Source organism: Manis javanica, chromosome 9, assembly GCF_040802235.1.
Source record: "Manis javanica isolate MJ-LG chromosome 9, MJ_LKY, whole genome shotgun sequence".
NCBI lineage: Eukaryota > Metazoa > Chordata > Mammalia > Pholidota > Manidae > Manis > Manis javanica.
In genome coordinates this window covers 68,374,828-68,397,775 of record NC_133164.1, presented here as the reverse complement: position 1 = coordinate 68,397,775, position 22,948 = coordinate 68,374,828, and the positions used below count along the sequence as shown (strand labels likewise).

The 22,948-nt window shown below is 43.3% G+C and overlaps 1 protein-coding gene across 2 annotated transcripts in view; it reads left to right on the top strand.

Annotated features, from left to right (window-relative positions):
* The window catches only part of KLHL14 (kelch like family member 14), a 185,959-nt gene extending 163,651 nt beyond the window's left edge, over window positions 1–22,308 (top strand). For both annotated transcript variants that reach the window (XM_037004747.2, XM_073212730.1), the window contains exons 5-9: window positions 8,279–8,357; window positions 15,301–15,491; window positions 15,572–15,730; window positions 18,280–18,437; window positions 20,228–22,308. In XM_037004747.2, the coding sequence (XP_036860642.2) occupies window positions 8,279–8,357; window positions 15,301–15,491; window positions 15,572–15,730; window positions 18,280–18,437; window positions 20,228–20,368 (728 nt within the window). In that variant the 3' untranslated portion in view covers window positions 20,369–22,308. The remainder of the gene's footprint in view (window positions 1–8,278; window positions 8,358–15,300; window positions 15,492–15,571; window positions 15,731–18,279; window positions 18,438–20,227) is intronic.
* Window positions 22,309–22,948: the final 640 nt, after the last annotated feature.

Here is a 22,948-nt window from a genome sequence, read left to right as displayed (position 1 = left end):
TATTTTGAAGTCTGTTTTGTCTGATACTAGAATTGCAACACCTGCTTTTTTCTCTGTTCTTTTCATGAAATATCTTTTTCCATCCCTTGAGCTTAAGTCTGTGCATGTCTTTGGGTTTAAGGTGAGTCTCTTGTAAGTAGCATGTGGATGGATCTTGCTTTTTAATCCATTCTATTACTCTGTGTCTTTTGATTGGTGCATTCAGTCCATTTATATTTAGGATGATTATTGAAAGGTATGTACTTTTACCATTGTAGGCTTTAAGTTTGTGGTTACCAAAGGTTCAGGGTTCGCTTCTTTACTATCTTACTGTCTAACTTAACTCGCTTGTTGAGCTATTATAAACACAGTCTGATGATTCTTTATTTCTCTCCCTTCTTATTCCTCCTCCTCCATTCTTCATATGTTGGGTGTTTTGTTCTGTGCTCTTTTTAGGAGTGCTGCCATCTAGAGCAGTCCCTGTAAGATGCCCTGTAGAGGTGGTTTTTGGGAGGCAAATTCCCTCAACTTTTGTTTGTCTGGGAATTGTTTAATCCCTCCTTCATATTTAAATGATAATCGTGCTGGATACAGTAGTCTTGGTTCGAGGCCCTTCTGTTTCATTGCATTAAGATATCATGCCATTCTCCTCTGGCCTGTAGGGTTTCTCTTGAGAAGTCTGATGATAGCCTGATGGGTTTTCCTTTGTAGGTAACCTTTTTTTTCTCTCTGGCTGCCTTTAATACTTTGTCCTTGTCCTTGATCTTTGCCATTTTAATTATTATGTGTCTTGGTGTTGCCCTCCTTGGATCCCTTGTCATGGGAGTTCTGTGTACCTCTGTGGTCTGAGAGACCATTTCTTCCCCTAGTTTGGGGACGTTTTCAGCAATTATTTCTTCAAAGACACTTTCTATCCCTTTTTCTTTCTATTCTTCCTCTGGTACCCCTATTATGCGGATATTGTTCCATTTTGATTGGTCACTCAGCTCTCTTAGAATTCTTTCATTCCTGGAGATCCTTTTACCTCTCTCTGCATCAGCTTCTCTGCATTCCTGTTCTCTGTTTTCTAGTCCATTAATGGTCTCTTGCATCTCGTCCATTCTGTTTTGAAGTCCTTCCAGAGCTTGTTTTATTTCTGTATTCTCCTTCCTTAGTTCTTGCATATTTCTCTGCAAGTCCATCAGGATAGTTATGACTTCTGTTTTGAATTCTTTTTCAGGAAGACTGGTTAAATCTATCTCCCCAGGTTCCTTCTCAGTGGAAGATGTAGCAGATGCTGAAGCTGTCTGGGTTCGTCTTGTCTGGATCATGTTTTTTTGCCTTCTCATGTTGATAGGTGCTATTGACTGTCAGCTGGGGGGGCCAAACTTTCCACTTGTTACTCGCCTTTCTTTACTGGGACAACTGCGACCCCTAGTGGCTTGTGTTGGGTAATTACGTGTAGACTGGGTCTTTGTGTCTTGCCAGGCGGGTATGGAGGAAGCTCCCTTTCTGAGGGGGTGGGGCCAGCCTTAGGCTGCTTCTCTGCTTTCACCTCACCCCAGTGGGGTAATGGATGGGGGGCTGTTTGGCTGTTTACCTCCGTGAGGGTTCTCAGAGCTGTTGCCCAGGGGATTACTGCGCCCGGTTTTCCCTGTAATTTCCAGCTACTGGACTGTGACCTGTGTTGTTTCCGTCCAGCTGTTGCGTCCCTGTCCCTTTAAGACTTTCAAAAAGCACTCGCTTTTCTTTGTCACCAGAGCATCAGCTTCGGGACCTGCTCACCAGTCCTGCTGCCCTGTTTCCCTAATATCCAGGACCCCACGCATGCACTGTGTCTACACTCTGGTGCGGATGGCTGGGGCTGGGTGTTTAGCAGTCCTGGGCTCCCTCTCTCTCCCCACTCCAACTCCTCTCCTCCCGCCGGGAGCTGGAGAGAGGTGTGCTCAGGTCCCACCGGGCCGGGGCTTGTATCTTACCCCTTTCACCAGGCACTGGGCTCTCGCACGCGTGGATGTAGTCTGGCTATTGTCCTGTGTCTTCTGGTCTCTCTTTTAGGATTAGTTGTATTTGTTGTATTTTCAAAAATATATATGTTTTGGGGAGGAGATTCCCACTGTCCTACTCATGCCGCCATGTTGGCTCCGCCTCCTGAACTTCCCATTCTTATGAGACAGACCTTAGTCCCCAACACAGAGCACCTGCTCCCCAGTCTGTGCCCTCAGATGTATGCCCCCAGAATGTCCTGTACCTGCTGACTGCCCACCTCTACCAAACTCACAGCTGAGGGCTGGCTGTGTTGGGAGTGACACGGACCCTTTCCTTCCTCTGGTCTAGAGCATCAAGGTTTTATCCTTGAATTAATTCAGGTTGCCTTAACACTGACCTGCCTGTCTCCTTCCCCAAGAGGAAGGGCAACTCAGCCCAAAGCCCTCACTGCACAGCCTGAGAGAACCACTGCAGGCAGCACAGCCTCTTGGTTGCCATGAGGACCCTTTCCTGCCACCCCCCACATGTGCCCCAGTGAGGACCTGTGGGAAGAAAGCTTGTCACACCACAGCCCCGGGCGCTGCTGCCCGTGTGACTCTTGCTTTAGCCAGTAGGAGGCTCAGGATTGAATTTCAGTGAAAGTTCAATTACTGTATTGTCATTTGACTTTTCATCTCTGCATGGCCCTGGCAGCTCTCCTGCTGTGAGACCCCTTTCTAGAACGTTGGGACTGCTGCCTGCACGCTGCACTGACATGCCTGCTGGGAAGTCATGCAATGTGGACCTGGGCTGATGGCCACCAGTTTGGTTTTCCAAAGCACAGGAGAACCAGCCGCACCATGAGGCAAACGGGCTGGACTTTTGTGCCCCTACGTCAGCCAGCCCGTCACTAGCTACAGTTCCCCCCTGGTGGGGGGCAAGGGCAGGCCATGAGGTGGTCTGCTCAGCTGAAGGGCAGGTCCCCAGAGAGCAAGTGGCTGTGACCGCGAACAGGCGGCCCTCACAGCAGGAAGGGCCTGGCTGCCCCTGGGCAAGGTGCCAGGACAACACACACCCACAATGATCCCTTAGACATTGTCCATGCAGCTCATGTTCCATCCCTCCGGTCGACCAGCTAACTCTTGTATTCGTATTAGTATTTATTGGGTCCTCGTTATTGCCCTGGAACTTTGCTGAGCACCCACCTGCATCATTGCACTTCATCCTCACCACCACCGTGTGGGACCCATCCCCTGATGGCTCTGGTTTTACTGAATCTAATGCTGAAGTGGTTAAATCACTTGCCAGAATGCACAGCTTGCAAGGAGATGGGCTCTAGGGTCGGTCTGACTCCTGACCATAGTCTTCAGCACCGTATCCCAGCCCCTGTCACATGAACATGTGCCTTTGGTCAGACCCCAAACAACAATCGTGGTCTTGCCTTTGATCTGGGGAAATTACATCAGTATGGTATGGCAGTGGAAAGTGGCCCTCCATCATTCTCCATTTAGAAAACTATGAAGGGACTCAATCATCTCAAAAATATGAGATTTTCATAATACTTTGTGCAAATAGCAGCAAGTAAGCAGTCACTGCCAAAACTTGCAAAGAATAGCAGCCCTGTGATGGTGTGTGGACCCTTGAATAAGATGGGAGTCAGAGGCACAGCTGAAAATCCATGTATGAATTCTGACTCCCCAGGCATGTAGCTACTAACAGCCTCCTGTCGACAAGAACCCTTACTGACTAACACATATTTTGCATGATGTATGTATTATATACGTACAGTACGTACAGTTCATTCTTATGATAAGGAAAGCTAGAGAAACAAAAATGTTTTTTCAAATCATCCATCACCAAAAATTTGTCTGATATATTTATTTATGCTATCTTCCAAAATATTTATTTATATTGCATATATATGAACCCATGCATCTTAAACCCATGTTGTTCAAGGGTCAACTGTATATAAAGTTCTCTAATTTCATTGTTTGGAGGGAAGAGAAATCTTAAACCCATGAGCTCAAATGTTATGCCTATGTCAGTTCCTAAGCTGAAATATTAAGTTAAACTTTAATTCTTATAAAAATGGTGCCTGCAATGCGTGTCCTTGAATGAAATACAAAATCACAAATTTCAATATATGCTCATGAGACACACGTATGTGCTCATAAAATGCAAAAATATAATTTTATTTATCTATTGGCTTTGATTATAAGACCCAAATTTGAAATCATGAAACATATTAGTTACTAGAAATATAAGCAGGATACATACTCTATTCAGCCATAGATATTAACTCCTATTAACTCCCTTCATGTCATTAGTGATAGGAACGCATTATCATATTCTGCCAGGGCCCAGCTTACGAAGAGCCCATTCACATTTGTCACTTACTGATGACCAACTCCCACAGAAACTGCCTTCAGGTGTTTTCCTTCTCTTTTCCTCGGCCACCGGCTGAAAATTGCCAGCCCTGATGTCTTTTACCTTTCACCCAAGTGATAGTCAAAAGTGGTGTCTGGTGACAAGGCATAACCAAAAAAAGAGAAGTGGAGAAAGACAGGAAAAAGATGGAAAAGAGGAGAAGAAACTAAAAGATTGAAAAGAAATCCAAACCCCATTGCTTGGGGCCACCAGTCTCTGGCTGCTCGCAGGGTCGTACCAGAGGCCGCAGGGAAGGGAGGAATATCCCATTTTACCTCACCTCATTCCTCCTGAGGTCCATTATCCCCTCAGGCTCCAGAGGCCTGCTTTCTCTCTGTCTCGCCAGTCCTTGGTCCTGCCTCCCCTTCCCGCCACTGGCCCGACCTGAGGAAGTTCTCCCTTCATCTCATGCCCGTAGCATGCCAGGAGTCCCTGCCCAGCTCCTCTCTGGGAGCAGCCCGTACCTGCTCAGCGCACGCAGGCACTCCCATCGCTGAAAGGAGGCCCATGTTTTCTTCCAGTTGCAAATGCCAAACCAAACTCCACAGAGAAGCATTCTCAAACATGTGGGTATGTTTTGTGTTCCTATTAACAGCATTAATCTTCAGACACATTGGGGATTAACCTTGGAACCTGACTATTAAGAATGATTTTTTTTTCTGCAGGGAAACCATAGCAAATTCTATAAAAACTCCCTTATGAACGAACTCTAGACGTAATTCTTCCTGGAGGTGCAGCCTCCCTTGGTGGAGCCCAAGGCGTCTGGGCCTTCCTCACTCCTCACTCTTACCTCCTTCTTTACATCCCCAAATAACACTTAATTTACCCCCCAACCAGGCCATCCAAACCCTCCCGCGCTGATGCTTGGAACTCATGATCTCACATCAACAAAATCCCTAAAAATGTGAATGGCCCCTTAAAGTTCTTTTCTCGTCAGAGCCTCGCCGTCCTCTGTGCCCGGCAGCCCCTCCACCACCTCCCTAACGGGGACCGGGTCCCTGCTCCCCTCCAGCCCCACAGGCGGGCAGCTTCTCCGCTGGCCCCTCATGGCCTCCCGCACTCCCTGACCCCCACCGCTTTCCGGACATCCTTAAGAATGATTTTTTTTCTGCAGGGAAACCATAGCAAATTCTATAAAAACCTGCTGCCGCCTGTGCACTTCTCCACTGGGAAGCCTCCCACCTTCCGTCTGTCCTGCTGCTTCTCTGCTGGCTGTCATCCCTTGCGTCCTCACCTCTGTCCTTACTGGGTTCATGTGCTATTGCCCACCCCTAAAACCACGTCACCGTTTATGCCCGCAGTCCTTCGTCCATCTCTCCCTCCATTATGCTTGCCTGGTAAAGCCCTGGCTAGACCCAGCTGTCTTCCACCTCCCCCTGCCCCTGAGCACCTAAATGTGGGCCTAGGAAACCACGCAGCCACACTGGCTTCTATGGACCATGCTGGCACCAGGCAGCACCACGGGGCGTCCCTGGCCAGTGCTCTCTCCCACCTCCCAGGGAGCTGCTTCCTGCTTTCTGCCTCCTCCTCCCAAACCTCCCTCCCACCTCAGCTGACGGCCTTGCTTCTTAGCTCAGTGAGAACAGAAGCGATCAGAAGATGGGCCTGCATCTTTCACTACCAAGGCCATTCACAGGCCTCCGCTGCTGCCAGGCCCTTTGTCTCTGCTCCAGTTCAAGGCCTGTTCCTCATTCCCTATTACCTGCTCAAGGATGTCCTCATATTTATGAACTTAGAAACAGCACCAGACTACCAAGTGAAACCTTCTCTTAGCGCTATGTCCTCCACTACGATTTTCTCTTCATGCAGGAGCCTGAGGAGTGTGGCCTGGACCCTCCTACCTCTGCTTCTCACACCTTCTCTCTCAGGAGCCCCCTCAGGCTGTCCCCCCATTGTCTTCCATGCAGCACTTGTCAAGGCTGCCACCTGCCTCCATGCTGCCAGATCCGGTGCCCGCTCTCAGCTCACTTGGCTTCTCGGGATGCTGTTGCACACAGCTTCAGAGATACCCGGACCCCCCTGCCTCGGACGGCACCTTCCCCTGGCTGCTTTCTCTTCTTTTACCCAGGCGCTGATTCCCAGGACCACTCCTCATCCATCTCTCTACCCTCTCCCTGGAAGCCTTGATCCTGGTATACAATTCTAAATAATCTCTGGACTAAGGCTCTAGAGTCCCACCTGCTGCCTCATCCAGCCAGTGGTCTACCGATGCTTCCGGGGTCAGACCCTATGGCCTCTCAGGGCTGGGTCCGAAAGGATTCGGGTCTTCTTTCCCTGACCCCCAAAGTCCTCTCACCTCAGCACATTTCATGAACTTCCATCCAGTTGTTCAGGCCAAAAGCCTGGCAGCCCTCCTGACCTCCCCCTTTTTATATGATACCCATACTCAGTCTACCAAAAAATCTTCTTTGCTCTGCCCACATGGTAAACCCCAAACTTGACCATGTGTCAAAGCCTCCACCCTCATTCAAGCCACCATTGGCTCCTGCCCGACAACTGCGATGCCTTCAGACAGCTTCCCTGCTTCGAGTGGCCCCCCTGTAGTCTATTCACACAGCAGCCAGAGCGATCCTTGTAAGAGATGAGTTAGGCTATGTTCCTCATTTGTTCAAAATTTTCCAGTGGCTTCCTATTGTCCTTAACCAAGGGCACAATCCTGCACCAGTACCAGGGCACACTGTGCTCTGGGTCTGCTACACGCCTGCCCAAATCACCCTAGGTCTCTTGAACTCATGGCCAGCCCAGCAATGTCACACTCACCTGGCCATCTGTGTGGTAAGCTCACTCTGCAGATATTTGCACAGCTTGAAGAAGACATCTGTGAACAGGAGACAGTCCTACTTAACCCAGCTTCCGCTCTATCAAGCCTTGCTTTGGTTTTCTTTATAGCATTCATCTCTACTTGAAAAATATTATATATTTGTCATTCATTTACAAGAACAGGGACTTTGCTTTCCTTGTTTACCAATATAGTCCCAGAACCTAGAACACGTAAGAGATGTAGTAGGTGCTCTGTATATTTGTGCAATTAATTATTGTGTGTGTGGATGCCTGCATGACAGGCATCCGCACACACACTCCTGTCTGCTCACTCCTGCAGTGATGTCTGGTCCACGTATTTCAGTGTTTAGACACACATATATGAACAAAAACCGACGTTTGGAGTTAAGGCCTCAGGTGCTGTAGGTGATCATCATCTCAGGCGCCACACAGAAAATGGAATACACTCTTCGCTCCTATTTCTTCTTTGGTGTCCATCTCAATTAAAATAAGATTCATTTTAGTAGGCATTACTGTGCTTCTTAAGCTCAACAGAGGGGATAAGCTGGTAGCCAGGTCCGAGGACTTGTTTCTCACTTCAGCACGTGCACCTGCCCCCAAACACACATAATCCACACAGCCTGCAGAGACTAAAACCGATTCCAAAGGTAAACCCTTTATTGGTGATCTCTACTGTTTCCTCGGGGAGAAAGCCACTCTATCTGCCACTGGGACTTGCTGGCTCAATTAAAGAGGCGCTTCTCAGCAGCACCCTGCAGGGCAGTCTCTGCAACTGATTGTAGACAGTAACGTCATGTTTTTAAAACATAAAAACACCAAATCCCAGGCATTTTTACCCTGATGTCATGATAAAACTGGTTTGCTAAGCATACTTGCTTTTACTGTTATGGTTGATTTATTTTTATTTCAACTCCTTCTGAAAAAGAGAAAGAAAGGTGGAGAGTGAGAGAAGAAAACAGGAAAAACATTCAAGGCAGCGTATTTATTTTCCTCCTGACCTGTTGCTTCTCACACTGTGCAGATAGTCCCTCTACTTAACTCATCTGTTTGTTAAACCTGAGAAGAGACAGCTTGTAAAATATTGTTAAGTATGCAAAACCACAAAGGAATCTAAGTTTTAAGTGTCTCAAATATATTTTTACAGGAAAGCACAGTACAAATTTTGTTAGCCGATACGATCCCCGATTTAATAGTTGGATACAGCTCCCACCAATGCAAGAAAGGTAAGTGTTTATTTCTCATGCCCAAAACTCTCTGGCTGCCTTGCAGGAAGCATGGATCCTGAATGGTTTCCTACCATAATATTTGCTAAGCAGAGCCAATGAAAGACATCAGGCAAAAGAGGAAACTTGGCCTGGCTGATTTAGATTAACTGACTTGTTAATGCAATGGAGAAAAATCATCAAATCAGCCATTGGTTGTACTGTAGGAAGAACAAGATTGTATGACTCATCTTCCTTTACTTGATTGCATGGTTTTTTGGCAAACAGAGCTAAAATCTCACTGGCTACTCCACTCTTCCCAGTGATATGTTGAAATCCTATCATTGAAATATTAAACAGCATTCTTACAATGGTACACATTTTGATGCAGAAACCTCAATATTAAGTGTTCCGGTATCACTAACTCAAATCCTTTGTATTTGCCACCTCAGATATTTTACCATTATACATTCAAGAACAGGCCATTTGTTAGTTTTTTGGTTTTTTTTAAGTTTTGCAATGTGCCATCTGTTTTTTAATGTATTTGGTGTTTATCTCATCCAAGTCTCCTCGCTGCCAATGAACTAGATGGCTATTTATTATATTTATATGTATTTTATCCCTCCTGGATCTTATTTAGGCACCAGGCCACTTCTTAATATGCATATGCAAGTTCGCATGCTAAATTTTGAATGCCTGTTTTATTCCAGATAATATCCTGACATCCTGTTGAACAAGTTCTCCAATGTAACAGTAACAATAAGCTGCAACCTATTTCTTCTTCTCACCAAATTATTTAAATAATTTTCTTTATTTCCTCATGAGTCTTCCCCTTAACATCTCTTTTTTATTTTTTAACATTCAATTCAGTCACACAGAAGTCAAATTAGATCTTTCAGCATAAATTGAAAGTTAAAAGGAAAGTTTCAGATAATACCATTCACTCAAAAAGGTGCATTCCTGCAGCAAAAGACCATGTGAACCTGGGCTCCAAAGAAACTCAGTATTAAACTTTCTAGTCATAGAAATGTATTAAAAAACTCAGGAGACTCAAAGCTATCCACCAAAAGTGGCAAAAGGCACAGTATGTTGTAAAGATCACAGAACTTTTAGAATGTCCAGTTCAAAGGTACCTGCAGAAACCACTCTAAGTCAATTAACACCCAGACAGCAGTTTCGGTCCTTGGCATGTCTGTGTGTGCACATTCACACAAAAGCACCTGGCTCCTCCTCCAGGGCACCTGGCTTCTCTTTTTGGGGTTGTTTCCAGGTTGCTGTTTTCATGGCAGCATTACTGTACCCTTTAATCAGAACCGTTCAGAGAAGTTTTATCTCAGAAGACATTTTTAAAATAAATATCAGTAGCATTTGAAATGTCAGCATCTCATCACCACGGCCTCTTTGCTGGGACTGCACACCATGATAATTAACCTTCACGCCTTCAGGGTGGGAGGCATAGCTCACGTCGCGGTCAATTATCTCGCTGTAGGGCCCCTAAGGATGAGAAGTATCACTGCAAAACCTAATTAGTAATTTTTTTTAAATGTGTATTGTTTACTTGATATCCAGTAATGACTTCCTCTGAGGCACTAGGACCTATCATGGCAGGGTCCTACTTAGATGATTTTTAGCAGCTCATTGACCTGATGAAAAGACCTGCCATGGTCTGTCGGCGTCCGGCAGCCACCGTTGACAGGATGGACTGTTTAACGTTTCTTTCTGAGTCATTATGGTATATCATGTCAGGTCCCTAGTAAAAGAAGGGTTTTCTTAGATTTAGAACAATCAACTCGACAGACCAAATAAAGAGCTCCTTACAGAGCTGAGTGGGACAAGGCAGAGCCCACAAACGCCCAATCTTCTGGCTCTGTATCTCTGATGGGAGGGTTGACCCAGGCAGCAATCCATAACTGAAAATGAAATTTTTCTGTCATTGCCAAGCCTCCGATCGAAAAAGCAAGTAGGATCAGTTACCACCAGGGCTTAATTGGTGCTTCAACAAAGAAAGAAAAAAACCCGAAAACATAGGAGACACTCTTCAGTTCAGAAAAGAAGTTTCTCGAAACATTTAATTGAGTTAATTTTGCATTGTATATGTTACTGGCTAAGTTGCTGTTTTTCCCAGATCATGTCTCAGAGGCGACAAAGAATGACACCAACAGACAAGTGGAAGGAGCTACCAGCAAAGCTTTTACTGAGGAGTGAAAAGAAAAGGGCTCCTGCTAATCAGAGGGGCTCCAAGGGAGGGTGCCCCCAGGGCTGCAGTGGGGTGTTTATAAGCATAGAAGAAGGAAGGTCACATGTTTGGCCAGGGCTTACGGCTAGGGTCGAGCATGATTACTGGCTTCCTGAACCGATTCTTCAGAATGAGGTTTCTTGTTGACCAGGGTCCCGCTTGGCCGGCTGACTACAATGCCTAGCACCAGTGTCCCGCTTGGCCAACCTCTACAGGGGCAACTTGTCCTGTTCTACTTAGCCCACTGACTTCCTCCTGCCTGTATATATCATGAGTCAAACACACCAGGCTTCCCCAAAAACCCCCTTGCATTAGCTGCTACCAAACTTCTAAGAAGTTACTGTGCTGAGCAGTTACCCAAAGGACTGAGAATTATAGCAACGCAGAACCACCCCAGGGGCACTGCACCCTTGGAGCAGCCCAACAGACTCCCAGAATATCTCACCTGATCAGAGCTTCCAAAGGAGCTGCTGGAAGGGCAGGACTACCTCACAGGCCCACGGGGCGACACACACATGGCCTCTAGGCTCACTCCACCGCTGCCTGCTCCCTGAGAATTTACTGACAGAAACGGCAAGACAAAAATATAAATATAAGTGTAATGCTGGTGAGTTGTTCTGGCCCCAGAATTAGGATTTGATTCTTTAGTAAGAAGAAAAGAGCAAAGATGAAAACTCAACCAATAGGATGCTTTGGTGACTTGAAATTTTTTCATTTTAGACATTTAGACATTTTAGGTGTTATTCTTATGGAGATCTGACCCCCTAGCTAGTCTGGAGAAGAGAAAAAGAAAAAGCAGTTTGGAGAGCAGAGACTACAAAGCTCATGTTTCACAGAGGAAGTGAAAAGCCAGAAACAACTGCTTCGAAATGTTTCTACATTTAAGTACATTGTTTCTAGCAGTTTTAGATAAGGTTATGGTAATTCATTACCGTACTGTAGGGTAGAAACTGGCTACCCTGAACATCAGAAAGAACATGTAAAACCCTGTACACTATACAGGGTTCACAGTATATTTGTAGAGGTTATTGGTAGCCTGTTTTAAATTTATGTCAATATATTGGATATTGCCTCTGGCATTGGGACAGCAGGGCTCTGGAGAAAGGAGACAACTATCTGAAATACAAACGGTGTAATCCCATTAACAAGTCTTCCATAACCTTGAATTTACTTTCCCAAACACAAAGAAATCAGGTGTGCTCCTGAGGGGAGAAGGGGCAGAGAGCATGCCCGGGAGACTAGCCTGAGCACACGTACAGTTGCTGGCAAATCATTAACTAGCCGGTGTTTCCACAGTGCATTTCATGAAGCCTCAGTTTGCACATGCAAGGAAGTCAGAGGCTCAGATTCTTCGCTTTGGAATTTCTACCTAAAAATGCTCTTTCAGTGGGAAAGTGAAACCTACTGGGTTTTTTTCCTATTTAGATCCTAACAGTGACACTGTGTGGATAAAGCTAGAAGTACACGTGAAGCCTCAGATTAAGCACTCCTCAGCTAAAAAGAGAGCAGGCTCACTTAGTGTCAGGGAGGAGAGAAGGAACCAGGTCAGGAAAAGTGAGGAAACTGAAACTGAGCCTGGGTGAAAAGAGCCACAGTAGCAGAGGAAGTGCTTCTCTTATTCTCCACTCTGTGAACTTAATTAAATAGAGTTTTCATACTTGTCAGGACTAAAGGGCATTTTCTCTTCTAGACAGTATATAGTGCACAGAAAACTCACGGCCTCACAACCCACATAGTCCAAATTATTTAAAGATGGTCCATGAATGAAATCAGTAAATTAACTATTTCACAGGCTCCCAGGCTTGTCATGGAACCATATGGAGAGAGGGCACTGTCTTACCCATGTGCCGATGGTGCACAGAGGCACCTGGGCTACTTTCGTGCAGGTTTTTGTGGACATGTGTATACACTTTTAGCTGAGAAGGTGAAATCACGATTAAAATAAACTTGACCTGCCATATTCAACAAGAGAGCAATTGATACCTGGTTAGAGAAATAGAAGGAAGCAGTCAGGGGTCCAGCTTTGCAACTATTTTTAACCTAATTTTATTTTTAGAAAAGTATTTACTCTATAACAGGAAATCCCACATTTTTTAGGTTAGTGAGTCCATTGATAATCTGATTAAAAGATTTCTACAAACATACTCCTCTCAAAAAATGCACATGTGCAAAACCTAGATATGCAACATTTTATTACAATTTCAGTTCATGAACCCCTCAGAAGACATGTGTCCCAGGTAACAACTTTTACTGTGTGAAATGTTTCACCTGCTCTTTATTTTCCTAACTACTTTTTCCATCATTGTTGTTCATCATCCTTCTGAATTTTTCACAGCACATATTTCTTTCAAAAGCATCAAGAAAATATAGAAAAAAACAAACATAGCCAAAATATTACTTTAAAATTATCAATAATTATCAATGATGCTAACAATGCCAGAACTATAAAAAAAAGAGAAAACCGAAACAGAACCATAAGAAGCAGCAGCCCCACTTCAGAGCATATAGAATCATATTCTTTGTGACATTAATCATAATAGCCACAATCCAGAAACAACTGAAGTATCTGTTGACAAACGAGTAGATAAAAATGTGGTATATATTACGTATGCACAACGGAATATTATTTAGCTATAAAAAAGAAGGAAGTCCTGCCATTTGTGACAATGTGGAGGAAATTGAAGGTCATTATGTTAAGGGGAAAAAAACAGACAGAGAAAGACATGCTGCCTGGTATCACTTACATGTGGAATCTAAAAAATAAAGTTGAACTTCCAAAAACAGAAAATAGAAGGGTGGTTGCCAGCATCTCAGGGTAGGAGGAAGAGAGAAGGTTTGGTCAAAGGCTGCAAACTTTCAGTTATAAGATGAATAAGATCTGAGGATCTAATGTACAGCACAGTGATTTTAATTAATAATATTAGAGTGTATTTTGAAATTTGCTAAGAGAGCAGATTGTAAGTGTTCTCTCACTCACAAAGGTAAGTTTGTGAGGGGATGGATATGTTAACTAACCTGATTGTGGGAATCATTTCACAATATATGCATATATCAAATAATCACATTGAAAATATATTACATTTACAAGTTACAATTATATTACAATTGTAAATATATTATAATTTTGTCAAGTGTACCATGGTGAAGCTGGAAAAAATAAATTAATGCTGAACACATCACCATCTGTTGCACGTATCATACCCATATGGTAATAAATCACCTAAACAAACATTGAAGAATTAACCATCATTTAAACTATTACTAGGAAATGTTTATATGCAAACATCTTGATGGCTGATTTTTGAAATCTTTTTTATCCAGGTAATATTAACTGGTGGTTCCTAAGTACCTGAAATGCTGGCCACTATGACAGCACCTTCTGTCTGTATTTGCAGATACTGCAGTGAGGAAGGCTGTCACCCCCGGGTTAGAGAGGAGCGACCCGAGGCTGACAGGGGCTAAGTAACAGGTCAGAGGACACGCAGCCAGTAAATCATACAGCCCGGCAGTCTGATGCTGGAGACCAAACTGTGCATCCAGATGCCATATGGCATCCCAGAGTTTTTGGCACTTTGCACACACAACTTAGGGAATCTGCTGACCATACAGGCTTGCTGCTGAAACCTCCTGGACTCTGATCTCACCACTGCCATTGCCCAAGAGTCTTGGTGTCAGTTTTTATGAAGACCATTAATTCATCAGACATAAATTATATTCTCAGAGGGGCTTGGCACTTAACAATCATACTTATTCGGTCCTGGGCCACATGTCATTCTTATGAGGTATGTTATCCAGCAGCATCAATGAGGGAAATGAAGCAGGAGCTCAAGGACCTGCTTAAGATTCCAACCTACTCACCCTAACTCCAAGTTTTTGAGTCCTCTTCAAACATTTAGTCTCCCTCAGCTCTCTTGTCTTACTTGTTACCAAGGCTTGCATCTTCCTGTAAAATATTATTGTGCTACCCCTTTCCATGTCTTTTCCTAAAACTCTAACTCAAGTCCCGAATATCTCACTCAATTATGGTCTACCTCAGAATCAGCCCTGCTTCCAATCCTTTCAGCCCAGCTTGTGTCTTTTGCCTTTGATGGCATAATGGGATAATTTTAAAAATAGCCTTTCTTGAAAAGAGACTAAAAAATATCCTATAGCTTCGTAAGAATCAACATGAAGAGCTACATAGACAAAATTCCTGTGATTGTTCATAAAAGAGCAAAATTTCAACACGACATTCAGTTCACAAAAGTTTCTCCTATTTGCAGTAGTACTGGGGGGTAAAAAGAAGAAATGGTAATTGAAGAAAAATTTTGATGAGGTAGTTCTCTTATAAATTGGGAACAATGACCCTTGAAGGACCATAAAAAAGTGAATGTCAAGATAATTTATTATTGTTACATTATCTGCTTCATTTTTCACTCTGTCTTACCGAACTGCAATATCCTCACAAGGTACCAAGTATGCTAGACGTTAGTGAGCACTTGAACAGCATATAGAAAAGCAAGAAAAGGAGCTGAAACAGAGTGCCAGTGAATTTCTCCTTGACTGTTTCACTGTCAAGAACATTGGCCACAGTGGGCAACGCAGAGGATGACAGTCTGAGGCCTCCGGCTTGGAGGGCAGGTGTCTGTCTGGCCTCCGAGGGTCTGCGGGCTGCCTGATGCGGATGCAGCTCCTTCCTCTGGCCGACTGAGCTCCTCTGTGATTGACAGCGGGTTGTTTCCGTTGCAGAAGAGCCAGTTTCTACGCGTGTCGGCTGGACAAACATTTATACGTCATTGGTGGGAGGAATGAAGCCGGCTACCTGTCCAGCGTGGAGTGTTATAACCTGGAGACGAACGAGTGGCGTTACGTGTCCTGCCTGCCTCAGCCACTGGCAGCTCACGCCGGAGCAGTGCACAGTGGGAAGATATACATTTCGGGCAAGTCAGTCCTCCACTTTCTGCTCCAAGTTCAGTTGCAAGGCACTCTCTTGACTCGTACCTCTCTGCTTAATTCACAGGGGGCGTGCACAATGGGGAATATGTCCCGTGGCTATACTGCTATGACCCTGTCATGGACGTCTGGGCTCGGAAACAAGACATGAACACGAAACGCGCCATCCACACTCTGGCTGTAATGAATGATCGCCTGTATGCAATTGGAGGAAATCATTTGAAAGGTCTTTTTTTTGTTTTGTTTTAATCACAATAACATTTGCATCTCATGTGTCTTGCTAAGGGGGTTTCTCGTTAGATAATCATAGCTAACCAAGTAAAAAACATGTTGACCAAATAAAATCTACTCTGTGTAAATTAGCAGTACCCTTGGGCAAGCATTTATTTTGTCTCCTGCACAGATAGGATTATTTTTAAGTTACCACACACATTAAAGAAATGAATAATGATGTCTACAGAAGATTAAAATTGAGAGCATTAATAACTGAAAAGCACAATTTGTTATAACAGTGAATTCAGTAAAATAGATTATTTCTTATCACCAAAGTTATAGTAATGGATTTTTTCCAGAAAATTGTTTTTTGTAGTAATCATAAAGAACTTTAGCTATAGCTGCACAAAGAAGCTACTGTGTGATTTTTATTAAAAACAACACTTGGTAGAATTTCATGTCTAAATTTAGAATAACTTGTTCTAAGAGTCAGTTCATTGAATGTGTGAGAACATTTACTGAGCTGCTCTGGGCCTCAGTTTCCACATCTGAAAGTGAAAAACCAGCTCTGACCTTCCTTGGTCTTTGAAATCGCACTAAGCAAGAAAGGCCATCTGTGTATGGCAGGTAAGGCCCAACTTTACATTTATTTTTCAATTATAATCCCATCTTTAAACATGGGGTAGACTTAGACATTCTGTTTTTCCTGATACCATATACCCCTAAATGTACTAAAGACTACACACGTGTGATTTAAGCATTAAACCTACATATTTCCGAGTTCATATTAGACCAGAAATGTCAGCGTCTCAGATGTGGATGCTGCCTGTCCCGCTGGTCCCCCTGTGCCGGGAGGGCATTATCTTTGCTGGGTCAGCTCTTCCCTTTTTATTCTCTCTCACTGGGGCTTCTTCATTTCAATCCATACACCATTCCATTACATCAACATGTTTTATATTAACTTTGTGGCTTCTACATTAAAACTTGATTCTACTAATTTCTTTTGCACAATAACACCTCACCATTTTAGGAACTTTTAATATTTAAGGCTGTACTACAATAGAAATACTTGGATAATAACATCCTGAATTAGAAATAGCACATACACATTAAAATCAGGTTGGTTCAAGGAAGCATTACGGTGCAGAGGAAGGGGTATGCCCTGAAGTCCTAGCGTGGATTTGAACCCCAGTCATGAACTTGTAGCTGTATGATCCTGGGATCCTCCTCGAGACACGTAGCTCCGTGCCTGTAAAGGATAGTTATCCTTGCTTCAGTGGTTTTGTGAAGATTATAGTCAACACATGTAATATACGTACTGGCCACAGAGAAGCCACATATATCCTCATACGATGCCACTAGAACTTAAACTGAGAATTTGCCCCAATCCTGTCTCCAAATGTGCCTGATTATCCAATAATCTTAATGGTAAAGAAAGGAATATACCACAGAGTTGCATAAGCACATGCTTTATTATTCCCAAATATACGCAATTTATTTTATGTAAGAAATCAGTGGCTTGAAATAATCTGCCTTCGTCAAGAATGAAAATTATTCTATGTTTGAATCTATCTGTTTAATTGAAGAGTCCAGTATGTTGATTAATTTAGTATGTGCATTATAACTGTCAGCTGGCAAAAATCCCTAGCATGCATTTAACTAGAAGAAAAAAATCATTCAGCGTTCAGTCTGCTTGGTGGCCATGAAGCTCCCACTGAGGATCTTTGATTCCTTAAATTAAAGGCAGGGCTCCCGCGGAGCCCAGTAGCCTAAGTTGTTCTCTGCAGCCCAGCCACCAGGAGACTCAGAGGTCAGAGAAAAACCTTCCAGTGCAATTAAGTTCCTTGCTGTGAGTCTGGATCCTTACTAGGTGCTGGGAACCGTTCACATCATCACAGCTGCTCCTAAACATTGTAAGCCTGTAGAAAAGGCAAAAGAGGTTTTGAGCGATATATTCTTAATTAAGTAAAACATTTTGACAAAGTTAAACATTCATTTAAGAGCTGTGTAGTTGATTCCGCAAGTGCGAGCCCCAGATTCTGTCGCCTTGGTTTCCGTCTCAGCCTATACGCTTGGTGACGGCGTGACTTCCTGAAGTCACTGATTCTGTCCCTTGGTTTCCTCACTGACAAAGTGAATAGTGTGGTACAGCTGTCTCGCGGGGTGGTAGAGGGGAGTGAGTGGATTCATAGCAAAGCTCTCAGAAAACAGCTAGCTTGCTGTAAGCACTCTATGAAATGCTTGCTTTAACTATTACTATTAAAACCTTTTAAATAGGGTTTTAATAAACTTTTTTACATAAAATCTACCCCCACATAAGGAACCTTTCCCAGTGCCATCTCATCAAGCATTCTTGCTTTGAATTAACCCCATACGCCCAGCTTTTGTCTTTGTTCAGGTCTTTATAGCACGTCTCCCAACGTCACCAGCAAATGTGTGCGCCTGCGTCTTCAGAAACACAGGGACCTACTTCTTGACGCTAAACCTCTTTTTACAAGAAGCCCTGGCCTCAAACGAGGCAGCGAGTTTATCCTCATGCGCTCCCTCTGCCATGTCCCTTAGGCTTCTCCCACCTGGACGTCATGCTGGTGGAATGTTACGACCCAAAAGGCGACCAGTGGAACATACTCCAAACGCCCATTCTGGAGGGTCGGAGTGGCCCCGGCTGCGCAGTGCTCGACGACAGCATCTACCTGGTGGGGGGCTACAGTTGGAGTATGGTAGGTGTCTTCTCCCTCGGCCCTGGCCCTTCTCGCTGCCCGCCAGACGTTCCCGCTGCGCTTGCGCCTTGTGCACATGGGCAGGGAGCCACTGCAAGTCCTGGACAGGGTCCGTGTGGTCGCTGTGGACCCGCCTGCCCTGGCCGCCTGCCTCACAGACACAGCGACCCTGGTCGGCTCCTATTCCCGTGCTTTTGGGAGTCCTGTTTTCCAACTGAAAGTGCAACTCAGTGATTTCACAAATGTTGTGTTGAAATTGGATGGGAGACTCTGAAACCTGCTGATCGGGATTGCATGGAAAATGGAAATGATTACATATCCACAAATTCTCCATAGAATCTATAGTTTGCCATTGCTTTTCACTTTTTCCCCCTTTATCATGAAAATTTCTGAACACACAAAGTTAAGGGTACAGTGGACCCTCGCTTAACCCATCATCCAGGGTTCAACATTTATCAAAGTTTTGCCATATTCACTTCATCCATCCTCCCTTTTAAAATTTTTGACTGAAGCAATTTGAAGCAAATTCTAAGTATATAATTTCACCCTACGTGCTTCAGTTTTTATCTTTAAAAAATCATTTGTTTGTATAAACACATTATCACTATCACACCCAAGAAAATTAACAGTAATTTCTTTATATCTAAGCCATATTCAAACTTCTCCTATAGCGTCGAAAATGTGTATTTCTCAAGCTGATATGTTCAAATCAGGATCCAACACATCTCAGCTGTGTTCGGCCATTACAGCTCACTTATCTCCCGCAGCTGGAGACTCACCACTGCCCCACTTCTTCTGTGCCGTTGACCTGTTGAGACGCAGGCTCAGCCACCGTGTGGAATATACAACCCTCGGGAACTGGCTGAACATCACCTTGTGGTGCCATTTAAAATGGTCTTTGTCTCCACAGTTCCTATAAACTGGAGTTAGAGAAAGGAGCTTAATTAAGTTCAGCATGTTCCTTTTTCAGACTTTTTTATTATTTATTTTTGTTTTTTCATCAAGAACACCTGAGGAAGTGGCTGTTCAAATTATACCACATTAGGAGATGTGCAGGGTCTAGTGGCCTATGTCTTCACTTTTTAAGTAATGACTGTATATTTTCCTATTTATATGTCATTTTTATAAGAATAGTTTAAGGTTTGGATAATATTCATTTTACTTCTTTTTGCATTGAACAAGGCTGTTAGATGAGGTTCTGAGTACACACACTGGGAATCAGATGCCGGGAGTACACTTTCAGAAAATGGTTATTAAGTTGTTTTGGATTTTTGTTTGCTTTTTGTCTATGGTGGAAGCCAAGTGGCCTTGGTTTGGGAAGGGAAATGTCATCCAAGCACTACCCCCAGGGGTTGACTCAAAGGAAATAGGATTAAAGACCTTTCTTATTTTTCATGTGGTCTCTTGAAAATAAATAAATAAATGTGCAAAGACATCAGGAAGACTTCATTTTCAGTTAGTTTTAAACTGGTGTTGAATCCCAGCTCTAATTCTCTATAGTGCTTAAAAATGGGGAAAAATTGAGGCAACCATCTAAAATCCAATTTACTTAAATTATTTGAATATTTAAGATGAATTTTTAATTTTCATTTATCAAACCAGCTGAGTAACTTCCAACATTTGGTCAATTATTTTAAAAGATTTGTTGATCACATGAAGCCACTTAAAATCCACTGCTTTCATCTGGAATTTTTTAACCAGAGCAGAGAATTGATATTTCTTCCCAATGTAATTGTGGTAAGGTTTCCATTGCACTTCTTCCCTAAACGCCCCCTGCTCTGCCATTACAGGGGGCCTACAAGTCATCTACAATATGCTATTGTCCAGAAAAAGGTACCTGGACAGAGCTGGAAGGAGACGTAGCAGAACCACTGGCAGGTCCAGCCTGTGTGACAGTCATCCTGCCCACCTGTGTGCCTTACAACAAATAACATCTGGAGCAGGGAGGGGCAGCCACATCCTGGGACACGATGCCAGCAGACATCTCTCTCCTGCCGGGAGCGACGCATTCTAAGGGTGCAACTGCCGAAACCCACCCTTGGTTCTGATGATTGACAAGTAACCATGAAAGAAAAAGACCTGTTCTTGAACAGATACTGTCTGTAACTCGAATCACGCCAAACTCCCTGTGGTGACAGACTCTTCCATTTCCAACTGGTTTTGTCCCAGCTTTACAAAAACTCCTCATGTGGATCTTAACTTTCAAAGGAGAATGATAAAATACAGAGCAATGCCCCCAGAGAGACCTAAGATCAGTATTGTCCATTGTAGTCTACCTGCATGTGATCTGTGTTGAGTTTTGGGGATATTGTGTTCATGAATGATACAAAATTTGACCCGCCTAAATATTTACACTGCATTACAGAAATTGCCACTCGATTCTATATCCCTAACCTGTGGCTTCTTCACAGACTCAGTAGGCAGCACAGTTATAGAAAATCATATAAGATTAAAGAGGAACATTTTTATTTCTGTATAACTTCATTTCATACACCTTCTGCCCCCTACAGCACCTCTTGGGATCAGAGAAGAGAAAGGTGTTGGCTCTTGTAGCAGATGCTTTTTGCCAAGTAGATTCTAGGCTAGCCAGTCATAATTTCTGTGTCCTTAATTTTGTATGAGAGATTAAAACAAAATGCACTCTTCCACTAATCTTTCCACAGAGGCCCATGTTTTCTCATTTTTTGCGGTATATAAGTGGTGAGCACTCCTGTTACCACTTAAAAGCTGGCACTGACAGTCAGTCCCACAGTATTGATGAGATTCTGTTGGATGACATGCCTACCCAAACAACCCTTAACGAAAACTGGAAGATTGCTTTCAGCAAGTCAGGGGTGGAGAGAAAGTCACATGTCATTTCAGTGCAATCCCACTGGCTTCTGTCCCCAGCACAGCGTGAAAGAGCTGCAGGGGCAAGTCACCGCTCCTGACAAATACTTCTCCCCCTTCCTCGCCGTTGGCTCCAGAAATGCTCTCTGGTCGGCTCTAGAAAAGCTCACGACTTTCCCGACTAGTGCCCCGACTCATCATGTGTGTTTGTCATCACCAGAGATGCCTGGGCTCAGGTGCCTTCGGGAGCATGCAGAATTTAGCAGGTCAGGAGAGCACGCATCTCCTTGCTGTGGCCAAACAAGCAGGACTGGCAGGAACATGAACTTGATCTTCAAGCTCTTCAGAGCTGGATCAACAACCGGAGTAAATAAAAACCTAAAATATTTTTTTCATCACCCAGAGATGTTGTTGAATCCTGCAATTAATGTGTCATTCAAAACAACACCGTGGGGAAACTACAAATTCAAAACGCCCTGGTGATACGCTTTCGCTGTGGGACACGTCCAGAGGGGTGGGTGTGCTGGAGCCCAGGACCGTTTCTACAGTCAAGTGCAATCTCTGTTGTTTTTGTATTTATTTGTATGTTCAGATCCAAAGGATCCGTTGTAAAAATATATATGTAAATATATATATCCAGTGCAATCAACTTTCATATCTTTTTCCTTGAAAGCATATGATATATAGAAGGAAAGAAAAGCTACAGGACTTAGTGCAAAAATTTCAGCTGACATCACGATGAGAGCAAGATCTGCTTCAAAACCTTTTGTCATCAACTGTCACTATTTCTTCTGAAAGTCACAGTTTATACAAGGATGTTTGCTTTCCTTAGACTTGTTCTTCATTTATTTCTTATTTCTAACCAAAATAAATAAGAGCATTTATGAGAACTAGTAGTAAAGCTTTCTGTATTTCAGAAAGACACAAACTACTAGAAAATGAAAAGTGAATAAATGAGTCACAGAGAATGTAAATTTTGTACAGTCTTAGGATGTGTAAATGACGCTTGCTTGGAAGGGGAAAACTTTAAATAAAAACTTTATGTACTAATTCATCTGTCATCTTCCTACTTATAATACATATGTATAGATCTCTACATTGAATTATTTGAAGATTTATGATCTGCAAATGCCTAAAATTTTTATTCTTCCAATATACTTTATAAGTTTGTTTAGCTTCCTAGAAATATGTGAACATATACAGTATAGGAAGATTATGGGATTTTGTGGAATGCTGAAATTATTGGAATGCTTACAGAAAACATCTTGAGTTGAACATTAGTAGAATCTTATTTTTCCACTGCAAGCGTGCCACAGTATGGCATAACTTATCCAAGACTTAATAACTAAATATTTATAGAAATTATTGGAAACATTGTATGTGCTTACACACTTTCTAAAGAATAAGTGAATCACACATTTCATTAGTTCAATTTTCTAAATATATAGTATTTGACTTTATTTTTGAAAATCGAAGATGGGCAAAGAAAGAAGCTGTGAGAGGCAACAAGGGAAAGAAACCGAGGCATGTAGCTGAAGGTAGCGGCTGGGCAAATCTTCAGACAAGGAGCTGTGAAGGATTGAAAGCTATTGCCTGAAGCCTGCAGGCTAGAAAGAATTTTTTAAATTGCTACCATTACTGATGGCTCACTCACAATTAAGTTGTATTCCATGGAAGCAAGG